The sequence below is a fragment of the Corvus brachyrhynchos genome, unplaced genomic scaffold (genome assembly GCF_000691975.1).
Source record: "Corvus brachyrhynchos isolate BGI_N302 unplaced genomic scaffold, ASM69197v1 scaffold61, whole genome shotgun sequence".
NCBI lineage: Eukaryota > Metazoa > Chordata > Aves > Passeriformes > Corvidae > Corvus > Corvus brachyrhynchos.
In genome coordinates, this window is record NW_008236478.1 from 6552792 (window position 1) to 6567482 (window position 14691).

Sequence of the window (14691 nt, forward strand, 5' to 3'; positions counted from 1 at the left end):
AGGGACACTGACAAGCTGAGCATGTCAATATGTAATTCAGGTTTGAATTCCATTTTATACTCTCATGTTAATTTTTTTCTGATTTTGTCATCTTGTTCTGTGTCCAAAGTGGCCAAGCCCCACCCAGAACCAGAGCTGCTATTCTGAATCCATTCCTGATCTGACTTCAAAGCAGAAAGATTAAATTCCTTGCCTTTAGGAGAAATCAAATAAACCTGGCATCAAACCTTTTCACTGCCTAGGTTCCAGAGTTACCTGCTACAGCAAGGAAAGCAACAGTAGTGGAGATATTTGTGTGTTTTTGCAGATTAAGTTATCCAGCGGTTAAATCTGGATTAAATTTAAATTCAGAGCAGAATTTCAAAATGAGCCAGGATTATGCTTTTTGCATACATGTGATGGTGTTAAAATCTTCTGGGGTTTCTTGCCTTCTGAAGTTTTGTCTGTGTTTGATCTGGAATAGGAAAACAGGATCCATTCCAATTTGGAAAGAAACCGAGAACCCAAATTACATGAGTACACTCACATCATGAGACTGAAATGACCCCTTATCCTCCTCTTTCTGAGGATGGAAAGTTTGACAGTCAGATGGGACTGGGGAACAAAGATGTCTCCAGATGGAAAATGATGAAAAGCTGAATTTGGCAAGATTATTAAAGTGGACCCCTGATTCAATTATAAAGTTAAAGAACGAGTGATGGCAAATCCATTACAGTTTGAATTTATGTCCAGCTTATCTGCTTTAAACACTGCCAAGCACCCACTACTTAAAATAAGAAGAATCCACTCCAGTTTTCAGCTCTCAGGTTGAGATGGCTTGTTCTTGCAGGGACCTGTTAATCAGCCCAGAATACTCTCACAGCTCACCTCCCCATCTTTTCAACCAGCCCTCCTTCAAGGGAAATTTTCCAAAAGATTGAAACTGGCTTTTAAAATTATCTTGATCTTTGTGACAACTTTTAGCAGTATGCCAGTGAATTACCTGGGAAAATTTATTTAGGATTCATACATCTTTATAGGGAAACTGTTAGTAGAGCCACTATTCTGCCTGCTTTGAAATACTGAGGTGCTGTAATACTTTGATTTGAAACATTATGACCTGCAGGAGAAAACCTTGACATAAGGATAGAAAATTCATGCTTAAAACACAAGGTATCGCAGTCATGAAATTACTTTGTGGACTGGCAGAATATGTTCAATTTCAGTGGCTAAAATGGTGAAAACAACATCAGGGTTTGAGAAGCCTGAACTTCACCATAAAAACAGTCCACCTGACAATGCTGTCCTGCCTGACTTTAATTAATCTGTCAGTACAAACATGACCTGGTTACCACAGTACAAATGTCAGCTTGTAATAGCTTTTCCCTTGAGTCCTCCTTAACTAGCATTTGCCATTTACTTTTGCTCATTCAATGATGAAGAGCAGTTAATGAGCTCCATCTACTGCTGCACGGAGTGAATTGTACCAGCAGCGCCAGCTCCCCAGTACCTCCCCAGGCTGCACTGGGAGAGGTGCTCCAGGCACTCTGCTGCACCACGCCACAGGCAAGGGCTCCTGGCAGAACATTCGCCTCTTTCTGTTTCTTGTTCTGGTTTTCTGTCATCGGTTTTACTGTTACATGGGTTTTCTTTAATCTATAATCTTTTAGGTAATTTCATTTTGAATTGCAGGGTGACAACGTGGGGCATCTTTCTTTCTTTTTTTTTGAATATATTTTCCCATGCAAAAAGGCATAACAGTTCTGTTGAAATAATTAGCACAAAAAAACGAAGAGGCTTGCAAAGCAGGAAGTTTTATTAAACTTACTGCTGCACTCTTAATAGACAAGGCCACTGTGCTGAAGATGGATACTCAGACCAGTGGATGTATGTCCTTACCTTATGCTTGCCATACATGTTGACTGGAGTATTCAGATGGGATATTTAGCTGTTTATGTCTTAAGAGAAATTATCTGATAGTGATCTAAATTGCCTTCTGTGTTTATGAGAAGGTTAATGAATAAGGTGTTCTAAAACATCACCTTCCTTAGTATTTCCCTCTTGATTTAGGTGGAATATTTCAAATACTCTCGAAGTATCTCAACTGGCATCACAGTAAACAGGCTGCAGGAGATACCTAAAGCATAGCTGAGTCAGAAAAACACCAGATAATTGACTAAGTGGAAAGGTAGCAAGGATTAACACCTTTGTATGTCTAAAATCTAAAAAACAAGAATAAAATATTATGTCTGATTAAATATCTTAGCACAGGATTTTATTTTAGTAATACTTTTCCATTAAGAAAGAAAACTATGTCAAAGATCTTGCTATGGTCAGAGATGTTTTTCTAGTCTGCACAAAGCTTAAACACCTATGAGTTGGCTGCTGAATCAAGCAAAATACCAGGCTTGGAGACATTCCATAAAGGAAGGAAAGTTATTCCTCAGGCTGGCTGCTGCCCTCAGATCCGTGGAAAGCAGGGCACATCCTGCTATCAGCAAAGCAAACTACATGAGGATGCATCATCAGTTCCTGTTGTAACACCCTTCACCTGCCTCAGGTCCCTCATTGTACATCTGCCTCAAGTAATCTCAAAATACAATGCTGCATTTCTGAATTATGAGTCTGAGAAGGTCTCTGAGTAGAAAACATTGAAATAGAAGTAAGGAACTCAACTATCAACCAGAAAATGGTTGCCAAAAGTCTAAGGTCTTTTCATCAGATATGAAACCAAAGACATTTTCATTCCCTCAGCCTCAACTTTGGCCCCTGCTCTTATCACTGAAAGAGACGTCGCCCTCTCTGATTTTCCTCTGAGTGTAGCATTCAGTGAATTGTTTGTGAATGCCATGGACTTATGGGAGCCTTTCCAACTAACTCCAAGGGATTTGGGAGTTTCTAGGGACAGAAACTATGTTTGAGCAGGATAATTCTAATGCTGTTCTTCATTCTTCATACACTACACTGGAAATATGTTGGGAACATCTTTTACAATGAATTCACATTGAACCAAATTTTATTTTTGAAATTAGCAATTAATTCAGAGTTGTGCAAAGCAGAATAATAAATAATCTGGCTGTGCAGTCAATTCTTTTGTGAAAACATGGGGGACTTCAGTGTCTAATGCTGCTTACAATTAGCACATCAGCGGGAAAATAGACCCTGTTTTCAGCTAGTGCACTGTAAATAAAGTTGCTTAGACCTTCAATAGCTTTTAAAAATAATATTTAAGGTGAATTGTATCCAAATTAATTGGAAGCTACAAAACTCTAAATGCTTACTTTATGGTTGCTGTAAATGTAAATCCCAAATTTAGTGTTGACAAGAAAGGTAACTATTTGAAAAGATTCAGGAACAACGTAAACTTCAAATTAAGAAACTAAGTACAGAGATTTAACATTTGTCTTCTGCAAATTTTATGGGAGCAGATTGGAAAGAAATCTGTGAGTCCAGTTTCACACCTCCAAAAAAAGGTGTCATACAACCTGTTCCTGAATAAAGGGGTTAGGGTTAAATATTCAATAGCAGAATGTTAAATTCAAAAAATAGATTTTTTTTTTTTGGCTTCTCATTAACACAGGCAGTCTTGGCTTGATTTTTTTGAATGTATTTACTATGGCTAGTAAATACTCTGTATTTACTATGAGAGTCAGAATAGCCACAAGGCACAAAGAGCCACTAGACTGTTCTTGAAGTTGCTTTGCCTCAATAAGCCTTGCAAAAAACATTACTAAGAACAGCAGAGAAACAAATTTTCAGTAGTCAACCTTTAGAAAATAAAAATACTGAGAGGATTTTAGTGACCTAATAATTGTCTATCAGTGTGCAATGATTTTTAGGGATTTAGATGTGAACAAGGGCATATCTGTCTCATGCTGGTATTTTGCACTGTCCTCCTTCTTACGTAATGGTGTTCTCCACAGGCAGCACCGGGGTGAAAAGGTGTGTCCAAGACTGTCCATGTTGGGGGAGCTTTTTCAATGCATTTCTATGTGTGCAGCGAGTCTGAGCAACAGAAATGCCAAGATACACAGTGTATAAAAGCAGAAGCACACATTAATACCTATATATGCAACAGACACATATATTACGGTCAGGAAAAAGGTATAATAATAAGTGCCTTTAAACTTCCATGCTGCAGTATAGGAGACAGGATGGTAATATGTGTCAGTGAAGTAACCACTTGGAAAGACTGTTAAGGTTTTTCATCACCTGTAACCAATCTCTCATGGGGGTCATCATTTTATCTGTGTAAAACTTTTCCTATTTTATCAAGAGCTATCACAAATCCAGGGTTTTCTTTTCTATTCAAGAAGTTTTTCACCTTTATGTGAAATGTTTTTAATGGTATGGGATTCAAGAGGAATTTACTAAGCTGAAAATTAAGCCTATCAAATTTTTCCTCTGCATAATAGTTACCCAGGCAGTTGTGACTGAGCAGAGTACAGAGTACAAACATCAGGATAAATTGCCATATTCCACTAAGGACTGGCGAACACCTAAGCAAGTCCTCACTCAGGGAAATATATCCCTCTGGATGTAAACCTTTGGCTCCAGTCCATTTCTATAGTCTGCTCTGCACTTACTGGGAAAAGCCATTGATGTCTCTGGGAGTTCTGTCTAAAGATGAAGAGGAATCTCAACATGTATTTGTGACCTTACAAAGAGGAGCAGATTGCTTGGTTTGTGTTGGTAGCTCACGTGTTCAAAACTGTTTCTTGCTATGTAGAAAAACCACTTTGATCTGCAATTAAACATTTTCTTATATAATCTGGAAAATTTATACATTGTTGACAAAACTAGAAGGAACTGAGTACAGAAAGCAGAAAAGGGAAACAATATTTCATTTTATTTTTACATTTATTCAATGCAGTTCAGAAACAAGTATAATATAACTCTTATTTTACAAAGTTGACCATTAAATATTAAAAAAAGGACTTAATTGGCCTTTGATAAGTAGTTTTGTATAGGACATGCATGCTAATAGGAAGCCAGTTTTGGATGACAGACATTTAAAAGCAGAATAGTGACTTAACAAAATTTTCAAACACACTTGAAAAGATGGCATGTCCTTTCATATCCCTTTATCCAAATGTAACTTCTCCATTTTTCTGCAACTTGCCCTCCCATGTCCACTTTCTAAACTTTAAACCAGTTTTACAAAATAAATTATTTATAAATACAAATAATACACCCAATAAAGTACATTAATTATGATGAATGATAACGGGAAAGAGAATCTGGCATAGTTGTCTATGTGGTAAGGATTTTTAACATGGAAGCAATCAAAGATACAGAAAAGTCTTTTCATTACTGACATTGCTGAACTACACACACTGTGTTGACTTCTCTCCCTTTGTCTGTCACTGCTGGTTTGTCTGCTTTTGTTTGAATTGGTCTTGTTCGTATTATCAGGGGCACTGCAACTGTTTGTCACTGCTGCCAGGACTCCATTCTTCTCTTCTTCAGCATCATCATCAACAATCTGATAGGGAACAAAACAGCAGGTACTTAAGTGCATGTTTCATCACCTGTTTACTTTAGAGCTGCAGCAAATGGGATTTTTCTTATGACTCCTCCTCAATCTCACTCCTCAGCTTCAAGGACAAGCACGTACATGCACCAGACAGCTCCTTTCAGCTTTCAAAACCTCCATTTATGGGGAAAACATTGGCTTAAGCAACACCATACAGCAAAAGCTTTTGAAGGACTCTCAAGTAAATTTGGATTTGTTGTAAATAAGGACAAGGAACTTTACCTAAGATAGCAGCAAATCCCTGATATGCACAACAGTAAACTGTCTTCTGCTCGGGGCAAATACTGGCAAAAGTTAGTGACCAGAAAGTGTGAAAGCAAAGCCCCAGCCTGGAGATGGAGAAGGTGGGGGAGCTGCCAGACCAGCCACTTGAGTTGATTGCACCCCAAATCAAGCACCCCAGGATACAAGACACTCTCCTTGTGCGCAACTGGCTACTTTATTCTGGTGCTTTGTGACTGTAATCAAGTTACTTTAAAAATAAAGAGGGACAAGCCCCACCCACAGCTGATTTAATACTAAATAGCTTGTGATATTTTCTGTCAAGTCCTGAAACCCCTGCTTTAAGTTCAAAGTTATGCTAGGGTTAAGAATATTTTTATGTGCTTCACTGCATCAAGACAGGTCTTTGGAGAATGTTGTATAAGCCTTCTGGTGGGTTTTGTTTCTTTGATTAGAAATGGCTCAGAGCCATAAAATTCATGTATGAAATCTTCACCCTTTGAAGTCAGCGGGTTTTCTGTTCCTGACTCAGAGGACACAGGATTAGACATCAGTTGCAGCTTCAGCTCTAAAACTTCCTTGGAATTTCTGGGGTATTTGGCTTGGTATGGGATATTGCAGAGACACCAGCAGAAACAAGATACAGAGATTGGCTCCAATTTTGTATCTGAACTAAACCTTATTATGCTTACTTGGATGAGGGGTCATTTTAATTCAGGTAGGCATACATATAATTTTAATTTTCTCCTGATGATTTTATTACCTCCCAAATCAGTAGGTGGCATAAATGTAAGACAAGTCTAAAAAAATTATTTGTGAAATGTAGAATGCAGAATCACTTTCTTCTGACCAACTTGCTTTTTTCCATTTGCATCTTTAGAAGAAACAGTTTCCACAAGGACAAGCTTTCGAAAGGTTAAGATGTACATCCTTATGTGCAGCCAGACAAAAAGCTCATTTAGAAATATCCCAGCTATTAAAGTCAAAGAAAGCTCATTAAGTCACCTAAGTGATCTCCATGCTGGTACAGAATTGCTCCTCTGCCCAGGATACATGTGTACAGCACGAGCCTTGAGTCTTCCTTCATCTAAAATTACTGACACTCTTGAAAATTAAAGTGGAGTCTGGACAATGTCCTCAAACTGCTGTGAATCAGTGAAGCAGAACAAATGGAGCTAGAAAAGGGATTATTACAGCTTTCCACTTTCAATCAAAAAAAAAGAATCTGGGATATTTTATTTGAGAGAGATAAATGTAGCTCAACACAACACATCATCCTAAAAATACACTGACCAAAAAACCTTGTCATCCTCCACCTGGTCTCCCACACCTCTGTGCAAAAGGCTGGGATAAAAATCTGCCTATAAAGCATTAAGACAATCAATCCATAAAACTTCAGTCTAAACCTTAAATAATCCCCAGGGTAGTACTAAAATTCAAACCTCGAGTTTTAACTTGGGGCCTGACTCTTATAAATATCTCTCTTCTGCTTCAAAAAGTTCAGGCAGCTGAGGGGACTTCTGGGGATGGCAGAGGAGCCTTTGTCAGCAGACCCTGGCACTCGAAATGAGGCACCAGAGCAACAGCCTAATGAATGCACTCTGCACTTCAAAAGTAAATAAAATAAAGGAACCTGATAGAAGAGTCCTGACTTTTTTCCCCTCCTTTCATTTTTCAGAAGGGGGGGCATGGGGGGGGAGCAGAGAAACATCTGTACTTCAAAACCATCAGGATCTGGGGCATTGGTCACTATAAGAGTCTATTTTTCTCTCAGGTAGGGCTGGCTACAAGTTGTTCAGAATTAGTTATATTTCAGAGCATGAAAGGACATTGTGTACGTGCCATTTTTCCTTCCTCACAACTGCATGTGAGCGGTTCCCAGGAGGCTGATGCATTATTAGGCTGCTCTTGACTCCTTTCAGCTCCCTGAGGGGCAGCTCTTACTTAAGTAGAAAATACCGTAAGCGGTGCATATGTACAGGATTCTGTTTGCAGTGCAACAAGGCAGGGCTCTTGCAAAACACTTACAAAAGTGCTGTATCACACTGCTTGAAAAGGAGAAAGGAGAGAGCTAGTCTAGAAGAGAACCATACCTTCTAGTTTATAAAAAAACTGCAGTCTTATAGGGTGGGTTTATCAAGGGACTTTTCCCGATTGTTATGGAGAACTGAGCATGAGGAAAGACTAAGCTGGTTTACATTATATCAAAGAAAGAAATTGTGTTTTGAGTGTTCAGCTCTGACTCCAATTTTAAATGCCATACTAAGTTTTTTCGGGATGCCAGCTGTCAAATAGGAAATGGCGCCTGCACAAAGGGCTCAGTTTGGATACCAAATCAGTGCCATCCAGGAAAGGTGCTGTACATCACACAAAAAGCACTGTATATGGCACCTGCTACTGTGGCTGCTGCTTACAGTAAGTGAAGTGTTTGCTGACATCCAAGATCCAGCAGAATTGAGGAAAGTTGTCACTTTTACTGGGTAAGAAAGCTGCTCAAGTTTAAAAATATTTCAACCTAGTGTTGCACACCTGGAGCTTATGTGGTGCTCATAAAGACTGCATGAAGCATGCACAGAAATACCACAGAGGCTGAACACCACACCTGCAAAATTATTTCCAGTTTTCAACTGTTCTCCATCCTGCCTTACAGGTGGAGGTTTAGGTAAAAGACAGAGGAAGCCCAAGGAAGATTTCTCTGCTTTATAAGAGGGCACAATTATTGTCTTTGTACAAAAGAGAAGAAACTCGGTAGAGGCAACCTCTCCTTTTAAGCAGCCTGTTGCTCTGGAGCTGATGTGAATGGCACATTCTGCCTGACTTTCCTTGCAGCAGGTGGTTCCTCTGCCTTTGCCATTAGTTTTGAAGCCGTCTCCATGGGTCCTGTTTCACATGATGTGCCACATTGCAAAAGCATGGAGGTGATGAGCTCTTTCACCTGTTTATGTTCTAAACTGGAGATCTCAGGGGCTTCAGAAGGGTTTGATATGCTGGTGCCCAACTTTGTTAAAGAGCAAAGCAGAAAGCAAGTGAGTACAACTAATTCCTATACAAGAGAGAGGGTGACATTTCCATTTCACCTCCTACGTTTATTTACATAATTCTGAGTGCGAATTTTCTATCAGCTCACATATGGGAATAACAAACTGGGAAGTGAGATTTCCAATTAACCTGTGTCCACAAGAGGATACGATAATGAGGACAACACATTCAGAGTGACGATACTTGCACATAAATTGCTAAGTACCTGCTAGACAGTGGCATGAGATTTTAGCTGGTACTTTTGTCCTTGTGATGTTTTTGTTTTTACAATGAGAAATGAGAAATACAAGTCAGATGTACTCTCCATGACACCCTGCTCAGTAAATGGTGCTTGCCCTTGGCTACAGTAGGAAAAGAACATGACAGGCATTTTCCTTATTCTACAGAGTATCAAGCTGATACAGGACTAAACAACTGTTCCTTCCCTTATATCCCTCTATCTTTGTGTGGGCAAGAAGTGAGTTTGTCTTGCTTGCTCACTCCTGATGCCCAGGAGAAGGCAGAAATCATGCCTGAAGCGAAAGACTATTCCTTTTGGTCATTAAGTTCATCACAAAACTTTTCTTTCTCATTTTACGGCTGTACCTCACTTCCATGCACATATTTGAAGTCTAAAAGTTCCCATGTCCACCCCATCTGCAAGCACTAGTACATGCTCCAGAAGAAAGGGAATCTGACACAGGCAGGTGAAGGCAAGGACAGAATAAGTGCCCTTCACAGACACAAAGATGCTTAATCATCCAAGCACTGAAACACTCTACTTCCTTACCCAAACCTCCAAGCTTTTTTTTCCTACTCTATGAGCAAAATGACAACCACTTACTTCACAAGATGGATATGCTCACAGGGAATTGTCACTGACGTTCCCTTGCCAACAAAAATTACTTCCAGGCTTTCCACTCAAATCCTCATTCGAAATGAGTGTTTGCCCATTTGCAGACAATCCCCTGACAGATGTTATCTCATAAAACCCACTGGGTGGTTCAGCTTTGTGTCCATTTTGCAGTCTTTCCTCACTCACCTAGACCCAACAACAGCTTTTAACATATTCCTGTGTATTTACAGGACCTATCTGTCCTCCAAACAGCCAAAATCTTGTATTAATTGATGAACTGTCTAGACATAAACACCCCCATCCCCGTGCCCCATATTGCCTGATCTTCAAAAGGTTTTGAAGCTCCTCCTCTTGAGCTCAGTATCCTGTTTCTTGGGTCTATTGAGGAGCTTTGCTTAGGCATTTGTGATACTCTGTTCTAATTTGGCTTAAACAGTTAACAATCTTTCTTCTTCTGCACATTTATCCCTACAGCACTCAAGCAAACGTCTTTCTGCCTTTTTTTTTTCTTCCTGTTATTCTCATTTTCCATGTTTTACTTTTTTCTATTAATCCAGAAATTTCATAGGCTGCTTAAAATTTTCTTTTCTATCATGCATATTAGATTCAGTTCTGTAATTAAAAGCTGCAAGACAATCATCTTCCAGCTTCCTTGTGAGTTCTTTTTCCTTGCTTATGAAAGCACTGCTATACACTGGAGATGGAAGATGTGACAAAACTTCTTCATAAACCTGTCCTGATCAATTCAGCAACCACCAGACTCAAAAATACCTATGTCGATTCCATCCATTTTTATTTTAAGTATACTTCACAGTATTTCAGATGTGAGAGAAACTCTTTAGAGCCACAAAAACGGCTGCTATAATAATGAAGCAGAAGGGAAAATGGATCCTAGTCTGACTTCAGGTGCAGCTGTTGAAAGAGAAGGCGTGAGCAGAAGGCTACAGGGACCTGATACACCCAGCACATGAAGCCGTCTGCCAGGAGCCTGACTCATGTTCCATGCATGTGCAGGTTTCATAAATGGAATGTGATCAATTCTTTTCTTTTTTTTCCATGTTGCAATAGGATCAAGTCACCAAGCTCAGCCTAATTTTTGAACTGTGTGAGTATGTGCCATTGCCTGGGAGACAAGAAGTGCCTGTGATTTCTGTGATACATCCAGCACATTGATAAATGGCCATAAAGTCCATGCCAAAAGAGAGAAGGAAGGGGGCTTCGGTTTGTTTGATCTCTTCCAAATAAGCTCCAGGTATACAAACTTTTTTTTCTCAAGATTATTATGTTTCCCTGTCCTAATTCTAAAAAAGAAACTTCCCTAAATACATCTACCATTAGTGCTAAGAGAATTCATTCTTTTTAGCAGGTATAATTTAAATCCAGTTTGTAGGACAACAGCCAAATAATTAAAATACCTTTGGAATTTCCTTCGAGCTGAGTTGATGCAGAGTGCAGAAATGAGTCACAGCATACTCTAACAGTGCTCCAAAGATGAAGCTGAAGCAGATACCAAGGTATACATCTATTGCCTTGATAAAGCAATTAGCGTTTGGGAGTGAAGTCCTGGCTCCCATCATCAGTGTTGTCATCGTAAGGACTGTGGTGACACCTGTGGAATGCAAAAATACATGTTCTACTATAACACAGATGGCAATGAGGGCCTCTGCTCCAAGGGCCCTACTGCAGAAGAGTTTGCCCTGAACCTGAAACTTCTAGGATGCCATAGCATTTAATGGGTCATGTTTTAGAAAAAAGACTTTCAAACAAACTTGTGATTCTGAAGTTAAATGCTTAAAAACAGTAATGGAAAATGTTAGCAAAGCTGAGAAGACTGAAAATTAAAATGAGAGAGATTTTGGTGTCATGGAATATATATTTATGATTAACACATTATTATTGCAAATCTATGCAAAAGCTCCCTTTAAAATACCCAGATATCACTTTGCTCAGTGTAGTTGCCCACTGGCCTCATTCAATGTGAAATCCTTCTTTATTCCCTATTCTGTAGGAGTGTTTTTTCCATCCCACCTGCAGCATGATCAAACCTGATTTGCATTCTTTCCCTCTCAGAATATCCTTTATTTGAAATTAATTATATTTAATCTCTTATAATTCTCTTATTATTCATGTGTTAATTAGTATGTATCATTAGACCTCACAAAAGCCTCACAATTCTGTCTGTGCATGCCATGTATTTGAATATGTTTAAATTATTTCCAAAATGACAGTTTTTTGCTTTGCTTTCAGCAGCCTCCCCTGCCTATAAGTCTCCTTCCTGTGGCTGCCAAAGGCATTTTTCTTAGTTAAAGAATAGCAAGGCTTTGAGGGGAATCCATGTGGTGTGCTGAATATGGCAAATCCAAAAAGTAATTCCATAAAAATAAGAAGTGTTTGCAACTTCAGGAAATGGATGCCAAGTACATACAATAAAGAAGGCGTCTTAATGATTCAACTCTTGGTTTGGGTTGGTTTATTTTTCTCACCTATGCAGATTCTGGCTGGAACTGATGACTGGCTTATCCAAAACGACACCCAGGAGAGCACAACCAGTAGGATTGATGGTACATATGTCTCTAATATGAAATACAAGATGTTTCTCTTGAGTTCAAAGTGAAACACAAGTTTTGGGTAACGTCCTGTGGAAGGAGCAAGGGGAAAAAAACATTGTGAAGGTGCAATTCATGAAAAGATCGTTGAAATAACCTGTATTAATTTTGTGCACTACAATGCAGTAGAAGCTTAACAAACAAGCTTGTAAAAATTAAACACAGCACTGAAAAATTCAGATTGAAGACTCTGGACTGAAGGAAACAATCCAATATGTAACACTCAGTCACCATATCCAGAGTTTTATTAAAGGCACCTTGAATTGGAAATTAAATGTGGATTAGGGAAGGACAAAATAAATCCATCAATGCATGAAGAGGATGTTTCATTATACAACACTAGGCAAGGAAATTTGAAATCGCATACAGATTCAGCTGTCGTTATTCATAGCAATGAATGAGCTACTACATGAACTAGTGTAGTAAGGATTGTCATTTCATGAAGTTGGCACGGGTTCTTACTTTCAACTATCTCACATATCTGGTTTATTTTGCTTTTCTTTTCATTTACTATTGCTCAAGATGTGGATTGAAGCTACCTGCTCTGATATTGCTGACCTACCTCTTATATTCCACTTAAAACCAAGCAGTATCTTTGCATCCTCACTATCTGTTTTTCCTTCATATTAGTGCACTACAGTGTTTGTGTTGCTCTGAGAAGTCTCACTGTTGTGGCACAAATGGTTTGCTTCTAAGTGAGTGATTTCCAGAAGATGAACTTTTGGGATCTCAGAGTCAAATACAGAATTGTGTTTCGTGAGGGGAGAGCATACTTGTAAGCAAAGCCTGAATTTGTTATCTAGTTCAACTGAGCAAAATTTGGCTGTGTTGAAGCACAGGATCTGAAATTGTTACCAGTTCAGTGCATTACAGGAAAGCAAAATATTGCTTTTTAAATGGGCAGAAAAGACTTCTTGTACTGAAGTTCCAGGTTCCAAATTAAGTGTTCCTAAGTTTTTATGAAATCATTTTAACAACATTTGCATGTCAGTGAAATATCAGTGAGAGACTAATGCTCTGTGTTCAGACAGCTCTGGCTTTAGCTATTTTAGTACAAAACCTGTTCTCTGGCACCAATGTTTGCTTCCAATGCTGCTTGCTGCGAGTCAGGACAGAACTACAGAACAGTGAATTCACTTTAGCAACAGCAATATAGGCACAGACAGGCTATTTGTGCATCCTTCAGGTGTGCTGTGAGACACAAAGAGGAGCACTTTTAAAACCTTCAAGTACAAGCAATGGATGCCAAGAAATGTCTTATTGCTCCCAGATGAGAAAATGTATGGCTAAATTGCCATTTTTAAAAACATTTTATACACTGCATCAAGAGAACAATAAAAGGATTTGTAAAACCAGAAAGAATTGCAAGATTATGTAGTCTGACCCTAATCACAAGCCTCTAAATTTCCTTAATTATCCCTTGCTTTGAACTCAATCATTTTGGCTGGAATAGAGCCCACCTTTCACACAGACATGAAGGCTTAGTCTGAGGATATCTAGACATACAACGTCCACCATTTCTCTCAGTAAATAATTCTGTTTGCTAAGAATGAATGCCTAATTTCTAATATTAACTTGTTTTCAGTTTTCTGCCACTTTGACCATCTCTTCCCCACTGAACCAAATAGTCCTCTCATAGTCAGTTCTTTCTCCTTCCAAAAGTAAAAATACACTGTATTTAGGGTTCCTCTTTGTAAGTTCAGTATATTGAGATCATCAAGTGTCTGACTGAAAGAAAGGGTACCAACATTGCACTTAAACTAGCTCCATGAGGCAAGAAGTACAAAGATGTTTTACACCATTATCATCACTTTTATGTGAAAAGAGGGACCTTACACCTGTGTACCTCTGCCAAGGCTGTGACTTTTACCAATACAGTTGTTTCAATAAATGTCATTTTGCTCACCAAAACTGATTTTAAGTGTAGGCAGACCAAAGTAAAGCACTCAAAAGTTAGGGAGTGAAAAACTTACAGATGACTGTGCAACCTTACTGCCTCTGCCTGCACTCACCCGTGCTCTGAAATGAGCACAGTGCTATGGAAAAGCACTGAGTCTATACAACAAAAAGCTACAGCACAAAGCATGTTTATATGGATGCTGAGAAAGGCTAGCAGTGAAAATTTTCCAGTTTTTCATGGCCCCCTGTGAAAATCTCCGCTCTCACACAAACTAGCTGAGAAATGGTTTGCTGTTTTGTAAACTACTTTGCAGGTGCAGGTTGTTGTGGAAATACTGTGGATGTTGTTTTGGTTCACTGAGAATAGTATTTTGAAATGGGTGTCGTAGCATTCAGCCAATCAATCTGAGAGGCAAATGGTCAAGTGACCAATACTTGCAAATTGGCCATTCTTGCAAATCAAGTTATATAAAGGAGACTGTAATTAATTAAGTAATCCCCTTTTACCCTGGACTTGGGTTCTGTGTCGTTCTTCACGGCACCCCTGCAGACAACAGCAGCATGTTTAGGGAAAG

The 14691-nt window shown here is 39.0% G+C and overlaps 1 protein-coding gene across 2 annotated transcripts in view; it reads right to left on the minus strand.

Annotated features, from left to right (window-relative positions):
* Positions 1-4806: 4806 nt before the first annotated feature.
* Positions 4807-14691, minus strand: part of LOC103624628 (gamma-aminobutyric acid receptor subunit pi) — a 39229-nt gene continuing 29344 nt past the window's right edge. For both annotated transcript variants that reach the window (XM_008643923.2, XM_017726086.1), the window contains 3 exons: positions 12095-12247; positions 11027-11220; positions 4807-5464 (listed from right to left, as the gene is read on the minus strand). In XM_008643923.2, coding sequence (XP_008642145.2) covers positions 5153-5464; positions 11027-11220; positions 12095-12247 — 659 coding nt within the window. In that variant the 3' untranslated portion in view covers positions 4807-5152. The remainder of the gene's footprint in view (positions 5465-11026; positions 11221-12094; positions 12248-14691) is intronic.